This window comes from Eupeodes corollae, chromosome 1, assembly GCF_945859685.1.
Source record: "Eupeodes corollae chromosome 1, idEupCoro1.1, whole genome shotgun sequence".
Taxonomy (NCBI): Eukaryota; Metazoa; Arthropoda; class Insecta; order Diptera; family Syrphidae; genus Eupeodes; species Eupeodes corollae.
Genome location: NC_079147.1, coordinates 16,176,650 through 16,193,885, shown reverse-complemented (window position 1 = coordinate 16,193,885; position 17,236 = coordinate 16,176,650). Strand labels below are relative to the sequence as shown.

At 35.5% G+C, this 17,236-nt stretch overlaps 1 protein-coding gene across 3 annotated transcripts in view; it reads right to left on the bottom strand.

The window, feature by feature from the left end:
* Nucleotides 1-17,236, bottom strand: part of LOC129938341 (mucin-2) — a 304,608-nt gene that overhangs the window by 18,262 nt on the left and 269,110 nt on the right. For all 3 annotated transcript variants that reach the window (XM_056045829.1, XM_056045828.1, XM_056045830.1), the window contains 2 exons: nucleotides 1,567-1,664; nucleotides 1,368-1,497 (listed from right to left, as the gene is read on the bottom strand). In XM_056045829.1, coding sequence (XP_055901804.1) covers nucleotides 1,368-1,497; nucleotides 1,567-1,664 — 228 coding nt within the window. The remainder of the gene's footprint in view (nucleotides 1-1,367; nucleotides 1,498-1,566; nucleotides 1,665-17,236) is intronic.

Sequence of the window (17,236 nt, the reverse complement as noted above, 5' to 3'; positions counted from 1 at the left end):
AAAGAATTGGTGCAAAGACCATTTTGTGGAAAAAAATGATAAGCACCATCATTCCTAATTTAAGAATAATGGCACTAAGCTATACCCATGAATACAAAATTCACCAGGATCAGAATCCTCACCTACTTGGGTTTCACCCAGTGCCGAAACTAGCTTGCAGAAAACCTGGGCGTAGTGACTTATAAATCTAAAGCAAACCTGAGCTCGAGTAATGTCAGGAATGGAAGGGACGTATCTATAGAAACAAAACTCCACTTTCAAATTAATTCAACCAGAAATGTTTACCAATATACCCTCTAACCCAATTTCGACCGCACTGTAAAGTAAAGATGTTTTTTCGAAGCAATTAAGTCGCCAGATTTGTTTACACTCAAAATTGGGGAGCAAATAAAGTTTTTTTTTGAAATAGTCAAGAGTAGTTTTGGAAAAAAACCTACTTCCCATATTGTTTCAAAATTAATAAAACACAAAAGGCTCCTTTTCTATATGTCTATTTCTAATTAAATGAATACTGTGATAAAATATATTAAATTTACCAAGCACCCATCATCTCATTAAGATTCAGAACCAATCCTCTAATATTTCATCAAATATTGGTAACTATAAATTATGGTATTAACACAATACTGCCCTTGCTTTGAATCTGTTCTCCAGAAAATCTCTCCCATTAAAAGCTTAATTTTGAATCCGAGACTTAGCACGTTGTTGTCATTCATAAAAATATAATATGGTCAAGGCGTTGTCAATCTGTCTTTTTTTTCATATGACAACGAACGACAAAAAAGAGCAAAAAACCATATTAAATAAGTCCCTTAAATGCTAATCTCCAAAAATTCCCATCCAAATCTCTTCATTCATCCTAAAGATACGAAAATACACGACACAGAAACACAGAATACACCATATCTCATTTTATATTCAGAAAAGCAACCAGGACATAACATATTATCCCTTATTGGGAAATCTATGTTCCTTTCCCCTCAGCAGAGAATAGGAAACCATAAATTACAACAACAATATGTGTGTCACCACAATTATATCCACCTATTCTCGACCTCATCCTCATCCTCTTCCTCTTCTTATGTATTATGATCCTTTGTCACATGGAATAATAGATACTATTCCATGAAAGGTTTCCTTCCTGCAACAATATGAGTAGCAGCAGGTATCCCACCTCCAATCCACCTCCCTCCACACCAATGAGAAGGATAAAATAACATTTCAACGAATGATTCTTAAAAAAAAAATATACGAGGAGGAGGAAACCAAGTTCGTTCCTTGTTGCTCAACTTATTTATATAATAATTTAACATTAACATTAAAGATTCCTGAAAAAAGGAAAGGATTTGTTCTCTTTTAAAACTTACCTAAAACTTTCTTCTGCAATTCTGGAGATATCATTCCCTGTCTGCCTTCTTCTTCCAAGAAGTCTGTTAATCGCTGAAGTTCCTGTTGAGCTTGGTCTGAACCATGAGCCAGTGACTCGGAGAACATTACCTGGACAAGACACAAAATTATTAAATAGACTTTCTTATGAAAAGAACATCATCGTTATGATTTTATTACCTTGCCCAATTGATAAATCACTTCTTCCAAGGAGAATTCTGTGTAAAGGAATTTTGCTATCTTAGCACGACCAGCTGCTTCATCATGTTCGGAACGTTCTGAAAAGCAAAGCAAAAAGTTAGAACGATTATTATTAAAGGATGTGAAGTTTATTATTTTGTGTGCTGCTACTCATATTTGTCATCGAGTGTTAAGGAAAAATTGCAGAAAAAATTTGATTTAGATTTTGAAGTATAAATTTGAAATGTTAATCCATCGAATCCACCACTTATTAGAGGGTCTGTGAGGATCGAATAACAGTGTATGTTACTTCTAACGTTGTATTTCACGTTAGATTTTACAAGTTCTAGAGGCATAACTTTTTTGTAGGAAAGTTTAATATTTCGATTTGCCATAATTGTGACCGGCTTAAATCACAACTTGTCTGCCAACTGTAGGAACATAATAGAAATCTATAAAACTTCTTTCATTAAGTTTCGTGTCTATAATAGACTCGAAAATTGTGTGCAAGTGAACCTGTTTAAGTAAGAACCATCAAGAAGTTTTATTTTAAATAGCTCACCATTTTGGCCAGCTCTAACTTTTGAAGGTGTAATTATTTGACATTGGATAAAAACTACGCCCGATCACATTCAAAAAAATATATTTAAATAAAATTCACAATAAAAATGAGAAGCATTTGTAGTTTCAGTTCGCAAAACTGAAACACTTTTGAGTCTTCTTGAAGCAAAATTTTGGACTATAAAAATTTAAATTAGTGGACAAATCTAAGTTGTTTGACAAATCTAACCCAGATTTGTATAGATTCTTTGCTGATTGAGTCCTTAAAATGAATCATATTGATCCGGATTTTCATCAAAAATCTTCTGTAGTGATGAGACTAAATTTTACGTGATATTTTATTTGTGGAATTGGAAGTTTCGACGACGCACAATGACCCATTTTGACTAAATTGGTTAAAAAAGTGGCTGGGATGCGACCCACACAGATAACTTTCTATCCCGTCTGTCTATTTGTCTTGCTTTAAAGTTTGTAGGTTTTCGTGTTCGGTTAAAAAAGTTGTCAGTTGATTTAATTCTTAAAACATTTAAAATTGCCAACAATTATTTTTAATATAAAGAAATAATTCAGTTTGAAAATCTAGTTTTGTTAAAAAGAAAAAGAAAAACAAATTTTTACCAATTTTAGTAACATTTCTTAAATTTTTAGATACAAATTGGATGAATGAAATTAATTTAATAGATATCAAGAACGGAATATCCATTTTTATAAAATTTGCGTACTATTGAACTGAATTTGTATAAAAAAGTACTGAATATCGAAAACAATATTTTCTGTGAAATAAAAAGTTTGAAGACAATATTTTTAATTTTTAAATGCTTTTTGAGTTGTAAGTAAATTTTTACCAAGTTTTGGTATTGTTTTTTTGTTAGGTTTTTATTTTCTGTAAAAAAAGTGTCAATTCGATTTTTATCAAAATTTAACTGAATGTTGACAGCAATATTTCTTGTTAGTTAATATTAGTTGGAAGCCATAATCTCAAAGTTTTGAAAAGATATTTGAATCGAAAATCCATTTTACCAACTTTTGCTAAATTTTCTTTTAAGTTTTTATGTTTTGTAAAAAAAACTGTCAATTATATTTTTCTCAAAATTTAACTGAATGTTGACAACAATATATTTTTAAGGTAAAAAATTTAGAGCCTATATCTCAAAGTTTTGAAAAGACACACTACATAAATGAACAGAGTAGAGAACAGAGTAGAGCACCTTGAACGACTTGACTATTTAAGGTGATAACAACAAAAGACATTAGTACAAGACAGAAGGATAGAAGAGAAAGAATAACAGACAGAAGGAACACATCCCCCATATTTGAGTCTTTTATTTTCTGTTTAGGTTTTTATTTTTTGTCAAAAAACTGTCAATTCGATTTTTCTAAAAAAGATTTCGAATGTTGAAAGCAATAAAATAAAATTAGTTGAAAGCCATAATCTCAAATTTTTGAAAAGATATCTGAATTGAAAATCAATTTTTACCAACTTTAGGTAATGTTTTTTTTTAGGTTTTTATTTGTAAATAAAAAAACTGCCAATTCGATTCAAAATTTTAACGTATAACGTAAAGTCGTTATTCTTGGTTTTGTTTTGGAGATGAAATCATTTGTATTCGTAAAGTTTTCGAGGGTGACATATATTTTTGTCAGTTTTTTTGATTTATAAAAAAAAACCGTTAGTTGGATTTTTTCAAAAAATATGCTTGATTGGTATCACGTTACAATATATTATATAATATTTAATTCAAGGTTCTAGCATTTTTGGTTTGTAAGATAGGGTTAACCAAAATGTTCACCTTTTTTTAAAACTGCTATGTTAAGAAAACTGCAGACGCAATTTTCTTGAGAGCCCTTTCTGCATCTTTCTGGCTTATTATCTGTATAACAAATTATTAAATTATTATTCTTTGCCAAAATGGTAAGATACGGTTGCAACAAATGTAAGTATAAAGAATATTAATTTGAACCTACTCCTTGATTCGCTTGCCTCAACCGCGAAAATTGGTAGCATTAAACGCACAATGCCTTAACAGCAAACGTGCAATTCCTTCACAACAAACTCTTGGTCGTGAGCCACTACTTGACATTTTGTTAGTCATAAATTAATAAATCGTTTGCTTCAAACGAGTAATCCGTCTGCCACAACTTGAAACTTCTTTTGTCATAAACGAGCCAAACGATCACTCCAAATGTTTGATTCATTTGCATCAAAGTAAAAACTTGTTTGCAAAACCTAATTATGTATTTGATACAAACATTTGATTTGTTTGCGATAAACAATGAAATGTTAACTGAAAAAGAATTTAAGAATTTGCTGCAAACTAAAATGAAAAAATCTCCAGCAAATGAAAAAGTCGATTGGGCAATTTTTTCGTTTGCCGCAATCGATTCGTTCTCTCAGTGTTCTTACGGGAAGTTGAAAATAAAAAAAAACCTAAAACAAAATTATTAACAGTTGGTAAAAATTGATTTTCGACTCAAATATATTTTCGAAAATTTGATATTATGGCTTCAATAGTCTGATTCTTTTGTCTTTTAAGCAATGCTGTTTTCTATATATTTTTTTTTAATTCACAAGCACTCAAGGGGTTATTAGTACCCTTTATATGTTTATATTTAAACACAGTGCGAGCGAATTAAAACGAATTATATTCAAGCTTTGGACGGATAAAAGCTTTGTAGATTATAGCCAGATCAGAAGGGTTGACAAATTTCGTGCATCGTCGGAGAAATCCTAAGCACCTGGCAGCATTTTTGGCAATATCGAACATGTGATCATTCCATAAGAGGTGATCTGTGATATTCATACCGAGTACTGAAAGTTGATTAGTTTCCTGGATGCAAGTGTCGCTTATGAATTGCGGCATCGGGGGAGGGTTACGCTTTAACGACAGGAGACAGCATTGAGTTTTCGAAGCATTAAATTCTACACGGTTTTTGATTCCCCATTGGACAATGCTGTCAAGATCAGAATTTAATGAGCTTATCATACGCTGCCGTTGAAGTTCCATATCCGAAGGACAAGGATGTGAATCTAGAAACGAATATGAAAAGCTGAGGGTACTGTCGTCGGCGAAACAGTTTAATCGATTAGAAGTGACAGACAAAAGATCGTTTATGAATATAAGGAAGAGAGTTGGAGACAAAACGGAGCCGTGGGGGACACCAGCATTTATTTTATGAATTTCAGACTTGAAACCATGCAATACAACTTGTATTGAACGGTTAGAAAGTTAATTTCTTATCCAACGAAGAAGAGATTCATCAATACCAAAAGCACACATTTTCGATAAGAGAGCTTGGTGTTAAACTCTATCAAATGCTTTTGATACATCAAGTGAGATCACCAGTAGACCTTTTGCTACGAAAGCCATACTGTCGGTCAATAAGAAGCTTCCGTTCTTCAAGATATTTCTTAAGCTGAAAATTGATCAGCTTTTCCATGACCTTAGAAAGAAGGGACGTAAGTGCAATTGGACGATAGTTTGAGGGAGAGGAGGGAGAGGAGGAAGAGGAGGGACAGGCTGGACAAATGCAGTTTTCCATGCACTTGGGAAGAGACCTGTAGAATAGGACAGATGGAAAAGCTTACGCAGTGGTTTTGCCAGCGTTGAGGAACACCTCTTCAGAACAATAGGGGGAATACTATTCGGGCCAGCGGATTTGTGTATGTCAAGGTCTTTCAGTACTCTTTCGACTGCATGAGTGCAAAAGAAGATTCGTCTCATAGAATCATTTACGCTCTCAAGAACAGGAGGACTTATGACACTATCCGGTAGCGTCGAATTAACAGCAAAATGTGCGGCAAGCAAATTGGCTTTATCAATTGAGCTTACACAAGGAGTGTCATTGTGGACGAGCATTGGAACCGAGGATGACGTGGTGTTTCGTAAGTTTTTTACAAATGACCAGAAATTTTTACTACCTTTGGGACATTGTAGTATTTTTTGCCTTAATTCCTGATCATGCAAAAATTTCGTTCGTCGAATATGACCAACAGATCTTTCTAGCTTGTTTAAACTTATTCCGGTTTTCCTGAGTCGGGTTGGCTCTATAACAACGGAAACTTACATCTCTGAACCTAATAACCTCTTTACAGTAACATTTTGAGAAAAACCGAACTGACACTAACAAAAATTTTATCTCACAAAAATATTGTTTTCGAAATTCAGTAAATTTCTTATAAAAATCCAAGGGTCCGTTTTGTCATAAAAAAATATAAACTACAAAAAACAATACGCAAATTTGGTAAAAATTGATGTTTGGTTATCGATATCTCGTGAATTCAAATTAATGGCATTCATAAAATTTGTATTTGTTTATACAAGAAACTAGCGCCTCGTTAAGTGCTTCGCTACGTATAAGGCATGGTAATACAAAGAAATGATTATTAAGTTCATTAATTTAAATATAAAAAAATCTTTAAATTGCTAGCTATTTAAAAGTCCAAATGACCCAAATGATATATTGTTTATAATGTATTTATCAACAAAAAGTAAAAACTAAAAAAGAATTGGGTACTCTTACTATGGTGGGTCTATATGGATAAGTCTAAAAAAGTTGGATAAACAATATTTTTAGCTTTTCCATTTTGAGCATGAATAAATAAACAGTAAGGTGTATCGACTTTGGAACAGGCAAAGTATAGTTGCCCATGTGAAAAACATAATTCCTCCAAATTGACACCACAAACGTGAAGTGTTTGCCCTTGGGCCTTATTTATGAACATCGCAAATGATAAACGAACAGGGTATTGTAATCTTTTAAATTTAAATGGCATATCAGTTGGAATCATAGGGATACTCGGTATCAAACACGCTTCTCCTTTTGATCTACCAGTTAAGATTATAGCTTCAATCAAATTTGGCAAAACATTTGTACTGCCAATCTGGTGGCCGTACACAGTTTTGGTGGATTAATGTTAAGCAATAATACATACAAATAAAGAACCAATTTTCAGATTTGAGCAATGTGGTGGTATACCAGCCGGTTCCAATGAATTTAAAAATTCTATTGGATAATCTGTTGACTCATCTTGATTCATAACACTATCAATTGAGTTATATGTCGTGACTACACCTGGCAGTTTCGATTAAATTTTAAAATTAATTACATTGATATGAATGTTCTTTGGTGCTAAAATGGCGTGTTCTCTCAGCCAATTATGATTTCTGTAATTCTGAAGAATATTCGGAAAAACACATTCAATCAACTCATCTATAGATTGCGCAATTGTACAAAAATTGTTTGGTAAAGTGATCAATCTGTTGGTACTGTCGATTGGTATTTTTCCATCACCAATTTCTAACAATTATTTTGATAACTAATGGACAGTTGCATCTTTAAATAGGTGAATACGCACATTAATGTTCAGTCCCAATTTTCGTACATATCTCCAAAGAACGGATGACTTCAAACAGGCATTTATTTCATCTGTAGGAATTGAACGACGAATGACAGGCAATGTTTGACGCAAGTCCCCTGACAGCAATATCAGAGCACTACCAAAACAGGTGTTGATTACCGCGTAAAGCTTGCATTGTTCAATTAAATGCTTCTATTGATTTTTTATTCGCCGTTGTGCCATAAAACCATAAAACGTTAATCGCAGAATTTCTCGAAATCAATTCAATTCAATCACCCGTACATTCAACGGGAATTCTAATGCAGAGTGTACGGTCCGACCACCTTCCGAAGATGCAGCAATTCCCAAAGATGCAATTGGCAATTCAATTTTCTGTTCCGATCGAATAGTCGCTAAAATCAATGATACAACGAAAGTTTTGCCTGTACCACCAGGTGCATCCAAGAAATATAATCTACCTGTACTATAGGGAACGGCTTGCATGATTGTGTCATACACATATTCTTGTTCAATAAATTCGATTGTACAAATAAACGTACATAGAATTGGACTCCTGCTGACGTTGCAATTCACGATAGAAAAAATCACGTATCTCACGCTTTAGTGCGGTCATACCCAATTGCTCTAATGCTTTATTTACAACCGTTAGCCACATATCTTCAATTATTATTACAGCTTCGTTTTACATCCCCAAGGTAATCAACAAATCGGGATTTCTTTAAGTATTAGTACAAATTGTTTGTATATAAAGTTGTTGATTTTGCACCTTTTCAAGACTTTTTTTTTATTTTCTCTACGTACAAACCTTCTCTGGACTTCCACGAATAATTCAAGACCAAAATTAGCCAAATTGGTAAAGGCACTGTTGAGTTATAACATTACAACGAAAAGTGGCATTGATTTTTATATATATAGATAGAATAAAAACTTTTTAAAAATCTCATGAAGAAAAATAGAGAGTTGAAATAAAATTATTTCATCATATACAAAATATTGTTGGTAATCTTCAAATTTTTTAGAATAATTTCACTGACAACTTTTTTAACAAAACAAGAAAACCTAGAAACCATTTCAGCAAAACAAATTGTCGCATCCCACTTTCTCTTTTTATTTTACTTAATTACAATGGTTCCTAGCCCAAAAAAAGCTTTTGTTTTTAACTAGTATAATCTGATCAATAACTTTTTAATTGAATCTATTGATACTCTAAAAAATTTAAAACTTAAATGAAAAAGCTTTTAAAAAAAATGACAGACATTTAAACGTAGCCTTAACAATCTGGCAGATATCAACTGTCAAAATTTCAATGTTTTAATTAGAAGGTCCTTTATGAAATCTCTAACAAAAAGTCAATTTTTTTTCAGTGCAAGCTGTCAAAATTTTAACCTGATTAACATTGTTGTATTCTATTAATGACATTTCATACAAATTTCATTAAAAATTATCTACCTTCTCTCGAATTACAATGAAAATTGCAACTTTAAATTAAAAAAACATTTTACGGTTACAATATAAATATTATGTATGATGTTTATATGCATAAAACTTCTCTAAATAACTTTTTCGATTAAATTTTCATTTTCAACCTGTAGATTGTTGAACTTTTGTTTTTATGTTTTTGTTTTCCCCAAACAACTAAATCGCTCCTCTCAACTTTAACTTCGATATTTTATGTATGCACAAAATGTACAAACAATTAAATTTTAAACGTGATAACGTCAACTTTCTCTGCAGTTCTGCACCTTATGGTACTTTTAAACATTCCAATAGATATTATATCTATATCTTTTCTATTTTGCTGCTAAAATGCACTTTAATAACATTTTCATCACCAAAGTTAAATTGCATAGAAATGCATTCACTTCATCTTTTTTTTTATATTAAAACTTTATTAAATTTACTAAAAGACTTAAAAGGATAAAACTTACAATTCCTGTATTTCCTTTAGGAATTACAAACTTTTGCGATACCAACTTGTATAAAAGTTTTTAGAAATATGTAACTTAACTGAAAAATAAAAACTTTTGTTGTTTTACATTTACGCAGCGACGACGCACTTTGACGACACATGGAGTTTCATTTTCCTTTAAACATTTAATTACATTATACAAGAATGTTGAGAAGATAAAAAAGCAAAGCAAAATGTCTTGAGCTTTGTATGTTAGATTAATTTGATAAAATCTTAAAACAATTTCAAGTTATTTTCATTCATTACGTGACGTGCACTCGGTTCAGTTTCTTTAAGGTTTAGTACACAAGACACTGATGGCATGGAGTCAATTTATAGAGCTTTTTCCGTTTGAACAACTCGAAGTTAAGTTTAAGAAAGGATTTTATAGGATATTGGGGTGGTTGTTTATATGGGAATTTGAAAAATATGGGAATTTGAAAAATAATCCCTACATTCACGAGTTTCCGGTGCAACTGAATATTAAGTTACACAATATTGAAGAAAATTGATAATTTCTTGTTAAACTTCGTAATTATGTTTAAGTATTTTCAGGAGGACATTTTATCTTAAGATACAAAATGGATGTCACTTAGTTTTGAAAATTGTATCGGCCCAATGAATACTTTTATAAGTTGTTGCACTTGTATGCTTAAAAAGAGACTGAACACTTCTTCCGAAATCTCAAACGGGGACTTAGTTTAAACACCATTTTTCGGACTCAAGTTTCCTCGCAGGACTTCTTCTGTAATTTAAAATTGACAACGTTCAAATTGAGATTCCATATCTGTGGGCTTATTTGGCTACAAGCTTCGTGATTCGAAAGTAGTTTATTGATGTTCTATTCCCAATTTCGAGTGTCTTGTCTGGTTATTTGGAAGCTACTGAAGATTCCTTAGAAAAAAATACATCCGACCAAATTTTTAAATTAGTTGGAACTCAAGAGGCTTTTAATATCCTTAACTTCTTAAAAGTCTAAATAAAGTGCGAGCGGTAGAAAAATAGGAAAAGACTTAAGAGGAGATACCGGTGCACATTGGTTTTAATGTTTTGAATATCAAAATGAGATGGAAAAATAAGGTTGGTTAAGTATCCACATTCTCGATGTGCGGTTAAAAAAATAATATCTATACTCATTAGTTAACCCTTGAAATGGAACACAAGGGTAAACTGATGATGTTTGTGAGACGATGTTGGAGTAGTGAAAATTATTTCTTTTTGCCAACCGCAAAGATGGATTCAATAAATGAAAATATACAAACAATATTAATCAAATTTGTTAAAAAATGATACATATAGACAAACTTTTAAGCAAGACAAATCGGTAGACGGGATGGGAAGTTATTAGCGAGGGCCGAATACCAGCCTTTTTTTTGTTAACAAATTGTCAATTCGGTGTTCTCAAATTTTTACCAGATGTCAAAAACGTTGCACAAAATTACTTTGGAGCTGTAATCATTTTTTGTTTTTTTTTTAATAATATTTGTTTGGTATCATGTTTCAGTTAAAAAGGATTTTAGATTAAATAAATGAACAAGAATAGTTTAAAAAAGTGTAAAAATAGTTTTCTCTAAAGTTGAAGGTGCATTGCAATTCGTTTAGAAGTGAATTCATCAAATGAATTGCAGAGACATAAAATGAACGTTCAGCTATTTTGTATGAAAAACGCAGTAAAGGTAAATTAAATCCTCTTTATGAATGGATAAAATTAAGAACTTTAGTTAGGTAACTAGGACACGTGCATATTGTAAACGCATATATTGTACACCATGAAGTCTTAAAACGAGCCTTAACTTCGGTAATCATCCAAATTTATTTGAAAGAGAATGAGCAGTTAAGAAAAATGTAAGGCATGATTAAATTTCTTTTTTTTTTGTTATCAGAACAAGCTTACAACTTTATTTATCCTAGCTACACAGTATTCCATCAACTGAAAATAAAAGAGGTATTAAAATCGTACCTTGAGGTATTCCGATATCTAAAGAAATACCAACCTTAGGTTTTATTCGCTGATATCTATCTAATAGATAATCGAGTAATGGTCTAAATTGTTGATGTTCAAATGGTAGACATGTGCATTCAAGAGGACACAAGCGTCCACAGGTTTTTCTCAAAACCCACCTCTGTCTATCAACTCCTACTCTCACCTCCCCGCGGTGAACATCGGGTGCCTAGTACCTCAACTGGAGATTGGGTTCCAACCCCAGTGGAAAGTTGTTGGGGGCAGCAAACGAGAGAGGGGGGGAGAGGTGTTTCCACTAAGGCACCTCTCCTTATCCAGGCGGCAGCGGACGAATTCTCGAGATAGAATCAACGGTGGCGTCTACAGTTCCAGTAAGGTCGAACTACTTAGTGAACACCTTATAGGGCTTCTTCGACATATTCGGAGCCCAGGCCTATAAGGAGCGGTTCATCCGGCTCCCCTTCCTTGGAGTTATACTAAGGATCTGGCCCTCCAGGTTGGGGGTTGTGCCGTCGGGGTGACTTCCTGGCCACGTAAAAACATCATAGTCTCGAAGCAACAACAAGCCTCGGATACGGACGGATTCACTGTTGACAACCCACGCAAACGAAATAAGGACAACGAACTTCGGATATGTACGTGGAATGTTAGGTCCCTTAACAGACCACGTGCAGCCGAACAATTAGCGGAAGCCCTAAACTGCTGCAAGGCAGATATTACAGCCATCCAAGAAGTGCGATGGGATGGACCGGGTAAACGCAAACTAAAAGACTGCGATATCTACTACGGCGACTGCTACCGAGAACAAAGACAGCGTCTATTTGGGTGTGGATTTGTTGTTGGAACTAGGCTCAGGCAAAAAGTCTTGAGTTTCAACAGTGTGAGCGAGCGCATCACGACAATCCGCATCAAGGCTAAATTCGCCAACATAAGCCTAATATGCGCGCATGCCCCAACAGAGGAGAAAGATGAAGACACCAAAGATATGTTCTTCGAGCTCTTGGACAAGACATATGAGCAGTGCCCTGGCTATGACATTAAAATTGTCTTAGGAGATTTTAATGCCAAGCTAGGAAGAGAAGACATCTTTGGTGGCATAATCGGGAGATACAGCCTGCACGACACTACCTCCGACAACGGATTCAGGCTGGTCGATTTCGCTGCGGGGCGAGACGTTCTGGTAGCTAGTACGCAGTTCACGCATCTTAATATCCACAAGGGGACATGGAAATCTCCTGATCAATCAACCGTCAACCAGATTGACCACATTGCGATCGACGCACGACACTTCTCCAGTATCCAGGATATCCGAACATTCCGAGAGGCCAACATTGACTCGGACCACTACCTCGTTGTAGCCAAGGTACGGCTACGGATATCACGATCCAAGCCAAAACAAGGAAGTACTGTGAGAAGATTCGACGTTAGACGGCTACAATCGCAAGAGACTGCCATGTCCTTTTCCGATCGAGTCTCTAATAACCTCCTAAGGAGTCCTATGCTTCCTGCATTAAGCATTGAAAACCAGTGGCAACATTGCCTTGCAGCCATCAGAGATGCCGCCTCTGAAGTGCTAGGTTTCACACGGCCACCACAGCGAAACCCCTGGTTTGACGACGAATGCCAGCAAGCTCACGCAGCGAAACAAGAGGCATACAAAACGGCGCTGCACAAAAGGACGAGAGCTGCTCGCGAGCTCTACGAGCAGAAGAGGAGAGAGGAACACCGGCTTCTTAGACGGAAAAAAAGAGAGCATGAGAAGCGCGCGATCGAGGAGATAGACCGGTGTCACAACAGGAATGAGGTTCGTAAATTTTACCAAAAGGTAAAAAAAACCTCCCAAGGGTACCAGCCACGAACCGAAGCCTGTAAAGACGATCAAGGGAACATCGTAGTAGAACCACAGTCGATGCTGAGAATATGGAAAGATCACTTCTCCAAATTATATAACGGCGATGACGAACCGAATTCCGCTGTAAGGGAGATAGAACCACTCAGCCTCGGCGACGCAGATCAACAATTCCGCCTACCCGACCTTGACGAAGTGAAGATAGCTATATCTAAACTTAAGTCAAACAAAGCTGCTGGAGCTGACGGCATCGCTGCCGAACTATTCAAAGCAGCAGGCGATGACTTGGTAGGGAGCATGCACCAACTCATCTGCAAAATTTGGTCGGAAGAAAGCATGCCCGATGAGTGGAATCTCAGCATAGTGTGCCCGATACATAAGAAAGGAGACCCTCTAAACTGCGCCAACTACAGAGGCATCAGTCTTCTTAACATTGCGTATAAGATCCTCTCTGCCGTATTATGTGAACGTCTGAAGCCATTCGTCAACAACCTGATTGGTCCTTATCAGTGTGGCTTCAGACCAGGAAAGTCCACTATCGACCAAATATTCACACTACGGCAGATCTTGGAAAAAACCCAGGAGCTTCAAATCGATACCCACCATCTCTTTATCGATTTTAAAGCCGCGTATGACAGCATCTATAGGGAAGAGCTCTACCGAGCAATGTCTAGTTTTGGCATCCCTGTCAAACTTATCCGTTTGTGCAGAATGACGATGGAGAATGCACGCTGCTCTATCAAGGTCGGAAAAGATCTTACCGATGCATTTGATGTCAAAAAAGGTTTTAGACAAGGCGATGCACTGTCATGCGACTTCTTCAACATCGTTCTGGAAAGAATTGTGCAAAACTCAACCGTCAACACTAGAGGCACAATCTTCCAAAGATCCATCCAATTACTCGGATACGCAGATGATATTGACATAATTGGAAGATCAAAGCGTGATGTCAGTGGAGCGTTTTTGAGCATTGCGACGGAAGCGAAGAAGATGGGTTTAGTGGTCAATGAGGGCAAGACCAAGTATATGCTGTCATCAAAAAAGGACACTGAACGACGACGTCTTGGACAAAACGTCACCATGGACAGCTATAACTTTGAGGTAGTTAAGGACTTTGTCTACCTAGGCACCGCTATTAATGCAGACAACGACACCAGCGCTGAAATCAAACGAAGAATAACTCTTGCAAATCGCTGCTTCTTTGGACTTAGAAGGCAATTGAGAAGTAAAGTCCTCTCTCGAGCATGTAAAATCACCATCTATAAGACACTCATCATCCCGGTTCTCATTTATGGCGCTGAGGCCTGGACCCTGTCAAAGAAAGATGAGAGCGTCTTAGGATGCTTCGAGAGAAAAATTCTTCGGGCTATTTTTGGTCCCGTACGCATAGATGGAGAATGGAGGAGAAGATATAACGACGAGCTGTACGGGCTGTACAGCGACACTGACCTAGTTAGCAGAATCAAAGTCCAACGGCTTAGATGGCTAGGTCATGTAGAGCGGATGGACATCAACGCTCCAGCCCGGAAGGTCTTCGAATCCAATCCCGAGGGACGGCGCAGTAGAGGAAGACCGCGACTCAGGTGGCGCACCCAGGTGGGAGAGGACCTCAACCAACTTGGCGTGCGAAACTGGAGACAGCTAGCTAGGGACCGAGCTGGCTGGAGACGCTTGTTGGTTGAGGCCCAGGTCCGCCCCGGACTGTAGCGCCACCTTAAGTAAGTAAGTAAGTAAGGTCTAAATTGTTTACATATATGTTGCAAATAAAACATACTTTATATAAAATCTACTCTTCTAATTATATATGACCATTATTGATACCGATATTTTATGCTATTTTACATGGAATATGTCAACTAAAAAATGGGAGCCACGTAAAAAAAGAGAACCACATTCTTCTATAGCAGGTATATTTAAAGCTAAGACACTGGGGCGAATTTATACAGTACATCCAAAACAACGTGAATGCTTTTTTTGCGTTTGTTGTCGGTTAATGTTCCTGGACCAATCTCTTTCCAATTTTTGAGAAAAGTTAATGAGTGAAGATATACTATACCAACTTAAACAAACAAACCAATGCCAAATATCTTTCTTAGATGCACCAGGTGGAACCGGTAAAATATTTTTGATATCGTTGATCCATGCGAAAGTACGATCACAAAAGAAAATTGCATTAGCAATTTCATCATCAGGCATAGCTGCTACTTTGTTGGATGGTGGTCGAACAACACATTATGCTTTTAAGTTAACACTAGATGTCCATAAAAATCCAAATGCTTTGTGTAACATTAAGAAAAGGAGTGGAATGGCTACAGTGTTACAAAGGAGTTCAATCATAATTTGGGATGAGTGGAGTGTACTATGGCTCATAAACATTCACTCGAAGCATTAAATAAAACTTTGCAGGATTTAAACAGTAATGACAGACTTTTTGGTGGAGCTATTCTACTATTATCTGGTGATTTTCTGCAAACATTGCGTTCCACGCATTCCAATGATACCGTCAGATTCTCCAATACCTTTCAAAAGACTGCAATTTCCTATCCGTTTAGCTTTCGCAATGACTATTAACAAATCACAAGGACAAACAATGTCTATTTGCGGCTTAGACTTAGAGAATCCATGTTTCTCTCATGGGCAATTATACGTGGTCTGTTCACCTGTAGGGAGACCATCGAGTTTATTTGTGTTGACAAAAGACAGGCTGACCAAAAATATTGTTCATCAATTGGCACTTCAGTAAACTTTAACTGTGATTTTATTTTATATATGTTAATCATAGTATTTATTAATAAAATTAAAGATGTTATGTAAATTAGTGTTCAATTTTGTCTATTAAGACCTTCCTTAATTGCTCAGCCACAGCAACGCGTGGTCGGGTCTGCTAGTATAAATAAATAAATTAGGTGGCACAACAGTCCATGAAGAACCAGGAACTTTTGACTTACAACTCTCAACCATTCCTGTGTACGAGTAATGTTGTCAGAAATGGAGGGGACCTACAGTTTATATGCCGAATCCAAACGGAGAATTTGAGAAAGCACTTTTTATGACAAGAATTACTATTGGAGGACTAGTCAATTCCTCGCAAGAGGCAGTACTAGTGAATAAATCTTTAGGTAGGGTTTGAACCCAAGACCCCTTGCATGACAGTCCAACGCACTAACCATCAACCTACGGGTACTACCTAGTGATGATCTAGACAAATTTAAGCTTCTCTTCAGTTTAGAAAACTAGAAGAACAATAACTCCAAAGTCATCGGTGTCAATGGCAAAGTGGATATCCGACGTAACTTTTATGTCTGCAGATTCACAACTATGGTTATTGCAAAATCCAGATTGCCGTTTTGTAAGTTGGTTTTATTCATTTAAATAAACTTGGACTTGGTCATGCAAAATTTTTCCAAATAACTTACTCGGAAACGATAAAATACGGTCGGTGAATACAATTTATATCTCTTAAATAGCCAACCAAAGTTGATACTTCCCTTTCTTGCCCGTATGTACCTAGATTCTATATTTTAAACAAATTTGAAGTTAATATTTTTTTAAAGTAGGACGTCACAATGCATATTATTCAACTTGGATGAATTATTTGAGTTCAACGGAATTTTTCAATATTTAATAAATAACTATTGTAAGAAAACCACTGATACAATTATAATCGAAAGTCTGTTTTGCATTTGAAGTCGATATTTTCCCTTTAATTTGAAAATGTCCATCTTTTGATTCTAAGGAACAAAAATTAGGAACGAATTTCAAGAAGATATAAAATCTTTTAATGACAACTATCTTAAAAATATAATAAAAGAATCAAAATCAACTAAAAAATCCTTCATTACAACCTCACAATGAATGGATTGTTGCGTTATCCGATTATGTTAGCAAGATTCACAACACAAATTATATCAACAAGACAGCACCAAACTTTAACAGCAATTTATACAAAACCCAATTAAACAGCTCTGATTTTCATTTACTTTAAAATAC